The following is a 13,713-nucleotide window of genomic DNA, read 5'->3' on the forward strand; positions in this document are numbered from 1 at the left end:
TTATACAGATTTTAAGATTCATTTTAAACCTCTTATGCATGTAATACATAAATATTATCAGAGTTCAAATTTTATAAAGCATATATTGATGCAACAGATCCAATATTGATTTTTTAATTAAATGTTTAGTTTCTGTACTGCACAATTTTAAATATACTAAAACATAATGCAAAAGATAAACTGGTTAGTTTTCTTTTGGCAAAAAATTACTCATAGTTGTTCTCAATTTCAGTAAATAATTACTATAATATTTATCACAAATAAAACAGCTTGTCTTTGAGGAGTTTCATCTTATGAAGCACTTGATGGAAAAATTGAGCTGTGTATCACATTAAACATTGTTTTTTTCTGTGTGATTCAAGAGTCAATTTATTTGTTGAAAGTCATCTGTGGGGAATATAGAAAATTTTGAAAAATATCTTATTTTTCAGCTATTTTCATAGAAGTGCAGTTCCAATAACCCACAACTTAATTTTTCCTCATGGAAAGAAGAATTTCTATTAACAATATGAGTTGGAAGTTCCTACTGTTATGAGAGTCACTTATTCAGGCACATACTCGAAAATACATTTCAAGCATTTTACTCGTGTGTATCTGTCCAACTGTGTGGCTGTGGGGCACTGTAAACAGTTGTTCCCCTTAACATTAGCGATGCTGGCTGCAATTTCTGTTTTCTGTTACTACCTCTTCTCCTCCTCATTTTTGTTTAGACTTATGTACAAGTAGAGATAATACTGTTAAAAAACTCAGTTACTTGGAAAGATGTTTTTGAAAGCCAAATTAACAGTTTTATTTAAATGGCCAATATGTTTCAGCAAAGTACAATATGTTTCAGCAAAGTATTTAACAATTTTTTTAAATACTTAAAATGATAGTTAAAATTATTCTTAATATTTTGACCTATTAACAAAATAACCATTGCATGGATTGTTGGAATTACATTAGCAAGTAAACATATTTTATTTTCTCTAATTCCAGTTTGTTTTCTAGAACTGAGTTGTGAACTGTTAAGAATCATAAAAAAAAACAGGGTTTAATGTGATACAAAAGAATTTTTTCCCAGTTAGTAGGAAAAAAAGATGCTTCTTCAAAGGCAGCTTTTCTGATAGTAATGCACTATAAAATCTGGTAACTGCATAGTGGTATCTGTAGTTGTGGCAGTCTGGTAACTGTTGTTACCCAGTGAAATTGGAAGCCCGTAAATCAGTTTTTAACTTATGTGATCATGGAAACTAATTTCTGGTATCCATGAATATTAAACTATTTAACTTACTGTCATCGATTGGTTTATATTTCATCCTTATTTCACATCTTTTTATTTCCAAGATACTACTCTAAAAGAATCTACTCTTACTTTCTTAGTAAGTTTTCTGTGCTTAAGATTAAAATTAAACTTTCATCATCAATATTTTTTTTTCATTGTGTAAGTTTTCCCATTACACTATTTTACAGATTTAATTTTTTTTTTTTTAGGTAACATTGATGAAAATAACTTATTTTAACATGTACAGTTTGTAACATGTACATTTTTTTTTTGTTACAGAGGTTGGGGGGTTTAATTAAAAGCAGAAGACGACATATTTTTACACTGTAATGTATATTGAATAAAAAATATATTTACATTGAAAACATGTTAAATCTAATTAAAGACATTTTGTTAATGACTATATGCAATAAAAAATATATAATGATGCATAAAGGTACTGTTCAATGACAAAATAGTCCACTTTTTCTCTTGTCTTCAGTAAAATTTTCTCTCAAAACCAACAGTAGTCGTCCATCATAGATGGATTCCAGCTTCCCTGGTACCGTGTTTCCATTGACTTGTGCTGGTAAAAATTTTCTCCTTGTTTGTCACTTACTGCACCCAAATTTCCCAGAAAAAATCCAAATGAGAAAAACATGTATTTTTAAGGATGTGCAACATCCTAGTAATTATAGGTATTTAAGAGCTCACATATGAGGATTTTATAATTCTAATTTTTCTTATTTCCCAGAAATACCTTCACTACACTTAGAAAACAGTTCCAAGCTTGTCACTTGTCACTGTCCTTGTCACTTAATTTTTATTTTAAAAGGGGATCGCTTAAAAGTTTTTTTATTTGAGATCCAACAAAGATGCCTTCTTTTAGTTTTGCATCACTTAACTGGGAAAATAGTTCTTTAAGTATTTTAAACCATTACCTTCTTTGTTCATAGCTTTAATAAAGTTTTTATTCCAAGTTTAATATCGAGAGGCAGGAGAAGCAATTTTTTTTATTAACGAGGGTGCATACCTTATATTGAAGTACTTGGTTCAAAAAAAGGTCTGTGAAGTCAATCTTTCTTAATGAAATATTTTTGTGTTGCCCAATTGTCCCATAGGCATAAAAACAACAATACTTTGTAAACCCCCTTGAAACTCTAGCAATATATCTATCACTTTTAAACATCCATAAATATACCACTTATGTTCATATTAACTAAACTTCATTTAGTATGGTAGCCAAGTTATCGGTTTTCTTCCATTGTCACTGAATGAGCTAAAGGAATAGATGATTTTTCATTTCCATTATGAAGCAAGATTGCTTTTAATCTGAATTTAGATGAATCTATGAAAATACACCACTTGGAAGGTATTTTTCTATATTAAGTTCATTCATTAAACCATCAGTATCAGATGCATAGCGATACTTCCATTTTGTAAAAACTTGAAAATGTTAAATTCTGCTTTTTGGTAAAGTTTCCAAAAACTTTATCAGAAAGTTGATAAATTTTTTGCACCAATTTAAACACCATTTTAAAAATGTTCAAATTTGTGTTTACCAATTTAAACACTTTTTAAATGTTTAAATTGGTAAAAACTTGTATTTTTATTTAACAGATTCCACTGTTGAAGTTTGGGGAACCAAGAAGTTCAGCTTTTTGTTTTGGCAAACCCAGGTCACATACCAAATAATTTAATTCATCTTGAGATAGTAAATGAGACTCACTGGTGGTTGGTAAAAACGTAGGGTTATTACTAGTAGTCTCAGGAAGTTGTGAATCAGATCCTGATGAAGAATAAGAATCATTGGGATACATAATATCCTTTTTCTTTTTTTATTTAGTCTTCGGAACCATCGTAAGGTACTTCAGAGGATGAATGAGGGTTATATGTATGAATGTAAATGAAGTTTATTCTTGTACAGTCTCAGGTTGACCGTTCCTGAAATATGTGTTAATTGAAACCCAACCACCAAAGAACACTGGTATTCATGATGTGCAGTTAAAATTTGTATAAAAGTAACTGCCTTTACTAGAATTTGAACCTTTGAATATAACATAGTCCAAGTTTAAAAGTCCAATCAGCGTTGGTAATTCCTGGCTGTGAAGAATAGGCCTTAGTGCTAAAGGCAAATTTGGATACTCAGTTTTGTCCTTTTACTTTTTTGAAGACCCCTTGTTTTAGTAATGCAGAAGTAGCAAACACATGGTCAGAAGTTTCTCTCTACACCATAGAAACAGCAAACAGTGTAGAATTTTTCTTGCCATGCATCCACTGCACTAGATTTACGTGACATCTCACACAACAAACATGAGAATCCCAAATGTTTATCTTGATCTCCCAATTTGTCACTTAAAATGTAAAAAGTAGGCTTTTTTGACTTACTGAGATATAGATCTAATCTTAGACTTTAATAAACCTTCAACATATATAACAAAACTTATCTGCTGGAATTTTTGTAACACTGACTATTAGAATTTGCCACTTTATATAAAATATAACAGAATCACCAAAAGACACTTGACTGTATGCATGACAGAATCAAAATAAACTTTAAAGAAATATCCATATTCTTTAAAGGCTCGTAGAATGCATTCGGAATACCAAGTAAAGCCAGTTGTAAACAATTCCAGGTAATTCAAAACAGGTTAACAGGTATTCAGAAATGTGTTGTGGTAGGATATTTCTGCAAGTAGATATTTTAATAACTAGTAAAATGAAACACTTAAAAGAGCATTCTCATTAATGTTACAAAAATCATTCAACCAGTGTAATGGAATCATTTTTATTTTTATTATAATTTTTTTTTTTTTTTTAGAATACCTGAAGGTGTTATTAAATTGCAATCTATTGAGCCTATGGATGTAAGTAATTGTAGGTATTTTCTAATTACACTCAACTTATATTTGTTCTCCATAAAGTTATTTCTTAAACAAATTTTACAGGTGATTTAAAAAGTGTCACTTTGGGACATGAATCTAAGAGTCATTTGAAAAAGAAATTCTTTTAAACATTTATGTTTAGAAACAGTTTATCTTCAACTTATGAGAAGTGGAATTTTTCACCTTATTTCTTCTACAAAAATAGAATAATAGTGCATAGAAATTGTGAGAAATGGAGTACAGGTAGTAGTTTTATGATATTTGACATATAAAATTTCAAAGGATTTCTTTCATCTGTGTGAACCACTTAATGTTTATTTTGTTTCTTTGTTCTCAAAAATTGTTCTCATCAATCTGTTTCCATTCATTCTAGCATGTAGAAGGCCAATCTTCTTTTTCGAATGGCAACTGTTAGGTAGAGTTCCTTGTTCTTCTGTAACCTCCAACCCTCATTAGTTTTCCATGGTACGAGTATCTTTCTTAGTATTTTCCTTTCAGCCATTTCCAATTTATCAGTCTCTCCTCAGTTTAGAGTTATACAATGTAGCATACATTACTGCAAACCAAACTTCTGTGAGATAGTGTCAAATCTTTTCCATCCTTGATGGCCTCTTTTTGGATCCAAAACTATGAATTGAGAAAAATTCAGTCGCAGGATTGGCTTGAGTATTGAGACAAACATTCTTTACTATTTAAATTAGTAATTAAAAAAAGTTAATCAAATTAGTAATGCAAAGGGAGAATGTGTTGAGAAATTCCTTAAGTTTAATCCTTATGCAATAGTAACCATGATGTTAGGAATTTTATCTTCAGTTACCATGTACACTTTCTGTACCAGAATTAATGTATGTAACATTAATAACATTTTTTTTTTAATGAATTCAAATGTTTGTAGAATATCTCTTATACATAAGATTTTTAAGTGATAGAATAAAATTCAGAGCATTATTTTTTTTATAAAACACATGTAGTTAAGGTTTACTTAAAATGACTTGATATGTTCCACCAGTCAGTAAGACCATTCAGAACTGTAATTAAATTGCTACTTCTTCATTGGAGGTACTTAAGGACTATTGAAAGTGGCACCCACCATATAAAAAGATTTGAAAACACTCGTTTCTATGTATAAATTATACATAGCTCGTTTCTATGTATTTTATTTGATCTGGGTTTACTCTTTGATCGTTTAATACATTGTTTAAATTTGATATGTTTTCATTGTGTGCTATGCTGTGGTTATATTAGTATGTTTGTCCTTTTACTGTGAGGTGATTTGAAAAATTTGCATAATGCTTTTTCATGTAGCGTGAACGCAATGCCGCCTATATGTAATCTGTGGGTGAATTTTTATCTACTCTTTTAGGCAGTTCTAATAAACTTGCAAGTATTATGTGTAACACCAGGATCAGTTTTTCCAACTTGCCTTATGGAAATGCAGAGCATCTTCCACATTATATAATTTTTTTATACATTACACAAGGAGTTTTCAATACACCTGAACAGTAATAAATGTACAAACATATAATTTAACAAAAAACAGTTTATTAAATGAATAAACTCAAAGTAAATCAAATATATTGTTTCTTAATAATGTAAAGGGATTTTGTGATATTTTTTTTTAAGACAGGTTATTAGCACTGTGCTAATAGTAAAGTCATTGAAGAAGGAGCTATATGATTAGGTCTGAAATTATGCTAATATGAGCCCACATCATGTGTCAGGTTTCTTAATCAAATGAATAATATTAGATCATCAGTTAATTTTACAATAATTGCGCAATCAATAATAAAAATAATAATCTTGTCAATCATGTCTTGTTTAACATTCGTATACTTCAGTATAATTTTAACATCAATAAAAGTAAACTTAAACCAAAGAATTTGACTAATTATTCAAACATAATAGGAATTATGTAAAACAATCTCTAATATCAAAGTGGCAAGTTGTCTGGATGGCTACCGTAGATAATAAACTCCGGCAGATTAAAGATTCTGTTGTGTTGCCATGGGACTCCTCATGTAGAAAATCTCGGTGTGAGGAAGTAGTCCTCTGTCGATTGCAGATAGGACACACGAGTACCTGATGACAAGAGGACACGCACCCCTATGCGCACGATGCAACTGCCGCATGACATGACTGTACGCCATATACTCGTGGATTGCATATGTTATGCGGCGTTGCATCATAAATTTAAACTTCTCAGAAACATCCGTGGTGTCTTGTGCAACGATAATAAAATTTTAAATCAGATGTTTCTGTTTTTGCGTAGTGCTGGGTTAATACAAAAAATCTAATATAAAAATTTTTTTTTTGTGGTTTTATATTCTGATTTTGTTATCCGAGTAGGGAGCCTTTTACACTCCCTATTGGAATTTGTCAAATTTTATATAGTTTTTTTTTAATGTTTTAAAAACTTTGTGTTAGTTGTAAGATTTTAGTGATGTTAGTTGTGAGTCTGTAAAAATAATAGCTTTAAGTTTTATTTCACCTTTTTAATTTTTACTTTTAACTTTTAATTTTTTATTATATAATTTGTATTAGTTTTAAGTTTTATTTAATTATACTATTTTAGTTTTTAACCTAGTTTTAAGTTTTATGTTAATGTTTTTATGTTTTTTAACTTTTATATATATATTTTTTATTTTAATCTTTGTTATCTGAGAATGGGCCTTTTACATCCATCTCAGACCTTGTTAAATTATATTAGTTTTAAATTTTTTATTTTTTTTTCATAAAAAAAAAATCCAGGCGATGATAACATACAGACGTTTTTCGCCCTCAAAAAAAAAAATCTTGTTCAAACCAAGTGTTGTCAATAATTTATGGAAATGCTTGCAGTTATTGTGCAACAAAGTTTTTCAGCATGGTGAATTGATCTGATATGATAGTAGTCGTGAGGTGGTACTCGTTTTCTGTAATATATTTTTAAAATAAAAATGTATTATGCCATACGTTGAAAATAGCACACCACATTGTTTCGTAACCTTGTTTTTATGTAGCAGGTGCGGGTACAGCTGTTTAGGATTCTTTCATGCCCAAAAACAAAACTTTTGTTTACTAAACAAGATTAAACCTGTAATAGTATTCTTAGAACACTTGAACTATGCAATTGTTAACAATTGACTTGATGAATTGAATGATGTGGGCTTCTTATGACAGCAGCTCAAACAGCCTTGACATTGTCTGGTGTATGAACAGAACACATAAAACTGGCTGGAGGTTTATTTTTCATTGCTGAACCTATTTTATCAAAATTACTTACTCATGTATTAATTGTATATCTGATGATGATACATAATTCTGTACTCACAGCCTTTACTCTGTCATTTTTATAATCTTTGATGCCAAAAGCATGTTTTGGACCACTCTAATTATCCATGATAACTAATGGCAAGATGCCCTGAGCTGGCTTCCATAAGTTATTCAGTACTGACCCTTGCCCAGGGCTACCAACACAAATTTCCCCTTTCCCTGAATCGCTCTATATAACCAGGATCAATAATTAAAAATGAACTAATGTTCAACACAATAGAGTTGTATCTCATGCATTCATATAATAGTTATACCTACGATTATTAGAGGATTTGGTAATCCTTCAGTTATTACTTTAATAAAGTTTTCTTTAAGATTTTATATCGTGTAGAAGTGATTAACGCTTTTGCGTCTATTTGGATCTACTTATTTTAATCTAGTGTAATATAATTTTTCATAGAGTATAACCGTTTTGTACAAAAGAATTTTGGGCTACTTTTAAAATAAATCAACTCTTTGTTTTCTAGTACCATAATTTTCTGTACATTCTCAACATAGAAACCACAATATTTCATTAGAGTATCCATATTTCACTTCATGGTTTACTCTTGAATTAGAACTTCTTTATTCTGTTTAGACTTCAAATCAACTTCCGTGCCCTATTATGAATTTTTAAAATTTGTTGTATGTTTTAACATACTACTTGTTATCAAGTAAAATTTGATAAGATGACATAATTTCATTATCTCTCGAGAGACCAGAAAATGTATTTACTGTGAATAAGTTTATACCTCCTAAATTCATTAGCAAAAATAATCATGTTTTTATGTTGTGGGGTAGTAAATATATTTTTAACAGAACTGATAAACCCAGAATTAATTTAAAAAAGATTATTAGTCAGAATTAAAAAATTATTTTCTATTTACAGTGTCTGAAAATAAGAATAGCTGTGCTATTTAAAAATTTACTGTTACTTTAAGCTAATTAGCAGCAACATGTCTGCAAAATAACTTTTTGGGCTGTGTAGTTTTCAAATTGTAGGATCTGTAAAATGTTGCAGTAGATTAAGACCAAGTGCACTTAAAATACATTTTTGACTTTTGATAGTGAATGAATTGCTGATTTCAGCTTGAATTTCTGAATCATAATTTCATTTGTCCCATTTTTGTATTATTGGTGTCATCAGTAGCTCAGTTCTCCTTATCTTCTACATATATACTATAAAGCACCTTTTAACTGGACTGTCATTAATTTAAGGATTATAAAATTGTCCTTACCTAAGCTTAGAAATGTCTTTTTCAATGCCTACATTTCTAATACTGTTACATGTTTTATTATATTATTTATTAAAATATATTTTAATTCATAAAAAAAATAAATTACCTTCAAAAAAGATCTCAAAAATTTTATGTAAAATTAATTCTCAGACCAATATTGAAAGTAATTACTGCATTTATTGAACATTATTCAAAGAGCATATAAATTACTTTTAAAACGGCTTTTTACAACAACCAAATTAAATCTAATATTACATTTTCAAAAATACTGATTGAATCGGTTTTTTTTTATATAAAGAATGTTATCTAAAATTACATTATAGTACATTGTTAACTTTATTTTACAGCGAAGTATTATCTTTTTATTGAACTTAGGTTTGCAACTTTATTAATTATAATGCAGTTTGTAATGATATTTAGTTAATGTATAGATATAAATATCTTTTTCTCAAAATGTTTGCAGGTTTTTATTTACTCATTTACTTGATACACATGCTGACTAAGCCTTAGTGCTGCTGATTCATGGTCAGCAAGATTGAAGATTGAGATAAGTAATTTGATATATTTGCTTTATTTTATTTTTTGTTCTTTTTCTGTTTATTTGTAAGATTGCTATGGACAGAGTGCTGCGTTAGTATTTGAATCTGTTGACTTAGACTCTGCTTTGGATTCCATAGTTCAAGGAGCATGGGGTCACCAAGGGCTGGTATGTTACATAAACTTTAATTATACTAACAGTTGCTAATCAGGAACATGTTATTATGCTATATTTTTGTGGACTAGTGAAGGACAGAAATTAATAACATAAATGATACAATTATTTTAAATTCTACTGTTTTTTTGAATTGATTTTAAGTTTGATTTAGTATGATCATGTGTAGACTGTAAATTGTATTCCTTTACATACTAATAGTTCCATAACTTCTGAAACATTTTGCTTTGTAGCTTCTACAAAATTAATTGCTATGAAGTCAGGTCTTAGTGTTTAACCTTTTCAGATCATGTAGCCTTGGAACTGGTTATGTACGGCGTCAGTTTTAAAACGCTGTTACAAAATCATTTTATATAGCATCTAAGTCAGTTATTTTGTTTTATATTCACAAAGGAATCAGTTTTATTACACAATTTGAATGACGTTTATAGGATGTAAAATGTTTTATTTAGACTAGAAAGAATTGACCATTTCTTTCTCAAAAATGTGCTTGTGTGTGTGAGACTTGTGTATTATAATTGCTATGAGGATTACGGATTTATTTATTATTTACAAAAATAGCTTATCTTAGTAAAAACATATCGATGTATTGGAACACATAATAAATTATGATATACGGCACACAAAAAAAAGGAATTTGTGGTCATAAATACGTCAGTTTTACTTGAGGTCTATAAATATCTTTTCTGACAAATGATATCGGTAAACATGTAACACATATCGATTCGTAATGAATAACAGTATACAGTAAAAATGGTTTTTTATCAATCTGAATAGCCTTTTGAGTGGTGGGGATTATTATAAAACGTAATTTTCTGAATCTACTTTCACTTATACTAACATATGTTACTAATCTGTGATTTACGACACGGGTTTTTCATCATATTTTGCCCAATTTTCAACCGATTTGCTTGAAAGTATTATTTTTGAAATCAGCAAACTATGTTTCATAAACACAAAGCAAAAAAAAAATTTTGTTAATAAAAAACGCGGTAGAAATGCACAAAAAAATTCTGTAATTAAATTATCGTAATTTTTGTACTGTCAATTTTTTTGTTGTTACAGGCATAAAAAATATCCAATCGTAACGCGTTTTTTTTTGTCAGAATATGTTAAATCTCTTTAATATACTGTAATTTTTTGACATTTTTTTCACAAGAGGGTAGCATAAGACTACGAAGGGAGGCAATCAGATACAAACATATTTTCGCGGATCATTGTGATGGGAAAAGGTTAATAAGTTGATCATGTTGATAAGTGTAGAGTCCTGCATACTGTTCACATTCATTTGGACTAATAACCATAAAATGTGATTCCACTTAATAAAAACTGTAGCTTAAAACAGCAATGAATGTTTTAATATTGTTACATCTTATGTTTCAATTTATGTTTGAATTTTATTCATCTTATGTTTGAATTTTATTTTAAAGTTATAAATTAGGATTTGTTACAAATAAATAACATTTTGTTGTAGTTTCTTGAAATCCTTTAAGAATAATTAATGATTCAGCTTTGAATTGAGTTATTTTGATTCTCATGTAACTTGATGGATGAAAAGAAAAGTTTTAAGGTATGATAATTATTACAAAAAAACCTACTCATTTTCTTTTGCTTGTTTAAAGAGGGATGGTTTAAAAACTATGAAATTTGATTTGTTGATCTGAGTAATGCATAAAGTGATATATAACATAAAGCTGCTGATGGAAGTTGTTTTTTAATTGCCATCTCTACCATTGCAGTTCAATTCTATTTAAAGAAGGAGTAAGCAAGCCTGAAAGCATTCCACTAACAGCTCACAGTTGAAGCAATATGTATGTAGCATTCTGAGGGTTGATTGACTGGACTATCATTGTAGATAAAGATAAGCTTGCTTGTCTTTCACTGCATTTTCAACTCCTTTCATTGCATTGTACAGAAAATTTTAACAAGTTCTGTCCAGCAGCCATTTTGCAGTTTATATAGTCCTTGCGTAAATACAGTAAATATCTATAGTGACATCCAAGGGACCGGCGATTTTAGGTCATTGTAACAGATGTTTAGGTAGCTTAGTGGTACGACTTAAATATGCCATCTAAATGGGTATTGTAATACAGTAATAATAAATATCATTAAACATAATAATTTATTTCCGCAATAAAATAATATAAAAAAACAAATGTGCAATAATAAATACAAATATGGTAGAGTAAAAGGAGATAGAGAAAAATTGTAAAAATTTATTTTTGTGCAAAAAGTTGGTTATTTTGATTTGTTTTGAACATTTCGTGTTGCAATGCAGGTTTTTAAGATCCTTTCTAAATAAAAGAAACACTTTGTTTCTTCATTAGCAAGTTCTGTTAAACTGAGAAACAGGCAAACTGTTTTCATTACAGCTCTGGAATATTTGGCAGGTTGATATTTTCATCGTTGTTGCTATCTTCAACTTCGTTGTATTACCTACATCACAGTCTATTTCTGCTAGTATTGAAGCCACTAAATCATCATTTGTTACATTTTCATGCATTTCTAAATCTTTGTCAACCTCTTGATAATCTTCAAACAATGCATTTGATAATGATTGGTTTTGCAGAATATTGCTCCGTTCCGCTAAAGATTCTTCTTCGCATGCAACGTCAGTAACTTCACTAGCCTGTGGTAAAATTCCTGCATGTCGAAGTAATTTTTTTACAGTCAGCAGAGATACCCATTTCATGATCTTTGTATCATAATTATAGCATCTAGAATAGTTACTTGTGTTTCCTTTTATTGATCTAAATAGTGTATCATTTGTAAAATAAGGTGATTTTTATAGTGGACTTCTACAGACTTGACCTCACCTTGATCTAAGGGTTGTAAGACTGCTGTTGTTTTTGATTGTAAGAACACTAACTTTATACATGAAAAGTTTTCGATGTGTGGATGAGCCGAACAGTTGTCAATGAGCAGCAGTATTTTGTCATTTTCAATCTTTTAATTCACAGTCCCATTTTTGTAACCAAGATGTAAATATATCACTTGTCATTCAAGCTTTCTTGTTACTTTCGTACATAACAGGAAGCAATTTTAAATCTTTAAAACATCAGGATTTATCACTTTTACCTATAACAAAAATTTTTTTGTCAGTTCGTCATATTTTAGCATTTAGTACTGTTGGTTTTTCTTTTGATAATTTTCCACTCAAACTTGTTTTGCCTTTCAACCGAAGGGTTCTTCCTGGCATCAGTTTAAAAAAAGACCAGATTCATCAGCATTATAGACTTTTTTGTCTGAATAGTCCTCTTTTACCTTTGCCAAATGATTTCTAGCTATTTTTGTGGCAATAATGTGGTACAGGAAGAAGATAAAAAAAAGAACTATAATAAGAAAAAAGGAAATTGTGAATCATTTTAACCGTCAAAATATTTGTGCAGCTACAATGTAGATATACTACGTTACTGATTAGTCACTTCCATCCGTCATTATAAGCGATAAAATGTTGCATTGCATTAGGAAAAATAAGTCATAACAGTCGATATGTCACTACAAACGATGTGATTATTAACAATATACATACTATATTTGTGCATTAACAGCATATCAAACCAACCAAGAGACGAGTTTTTGGTCACTATATCCGATTTGTCATTATATCCTATGTCATTAATATGATTTAGCCACAATTTAGCCACATTCCTTGAATATAATAGTCCATGACAAACCATAACAAAAAATATTCTAGCATAATTGAGAGAAACGTGATTTGATTTTAGTCTCTATAAGAGGTGGTTCCAAAATACTGTCTTACTGGAAACCACATATTATATTCATTCAAAATGTAGATTACATGGCCTGTTACTTCGGTTAGGTTTATGTATTCTGAATATGTTTATTATTCGCTGGTTCAGTTGCATAAATAAAAAGCCTTGATTCAGTTATCAGTATAAATTATATTTATTGTAATCCGTATTAATTATGAGTTGTAACAAACACAATATGAGGAGTCTTCAGACGATGGACACTGCCTGATTCTAATGCGAAGCTGGCTTATATAGTATAGATGAAACTGAGTGAACCGTCAGGAACTGTGTGTATCATATGGAGCCAAGTGAATCGTGTAGAGCCGAGAACTGTCAGGAGCTGTCTCTCAACATACTGCCCGCAAAATAATCATATGATGATTTTTTTTTCATAATATTAAAATGAAATGTTACAATAATAATAATGTTTGATTTTTATCTCCACATGTCATACAATAATATGATTGTAAATGAATGAATGTATTATAATGTATTATACAATAATGTGTTAATGAATATATGTACTATATACAATGCTCCTTAGATTATGCCATAATATAATTAAATGTGCATATCGGTTAAATATAAT

At 29.5% G+C, this 13,713-nt stretch overlaps 1 protein-coding gene across 2 annotated transcripts in view; it reads left to right on the plus strand.

Annotated features, from left to right (window-relative positions):
- The window catches only part of LOC142333005 (uncharacterized), a 69,501-nt gene that overhangs the window by 22,474 nt on the left and 33,314 nt on the right, over positions 1-13,713 (plus strand). For both annotated transcript variants that reach the window (XM_075379780.1, XM_075379773.1), the window contains exons 5-6: positions 4,065-4,120; positions 9,266-9,363. In XM_075379780.1, the coding sequence (XP_075235895.1) occupies positions 4,065-4,120; positions 9,266-9,363 (154 nt within the window). The remainder of the gene's footprint in view (positions 1-4,064; positions 4,121-9,265; positions 9,364-13,713) is intronic.

The sequence above is a fragment of the Lycorma delicatula genome, chromosome 1, assembly GCF_047948215.1.
Source record: "Lycorma delicatula isolate Av1 chromosome 1, ASM4794821v1, whole genome shotgun sequence".
In the NCBI taxonomy this organism is placed as follows: Eukaryota; Metazoa; Arthropoda; class Insecta; order Hemiptera; family Fulgoridae; genus Lycorma; species Lycorma delicatula.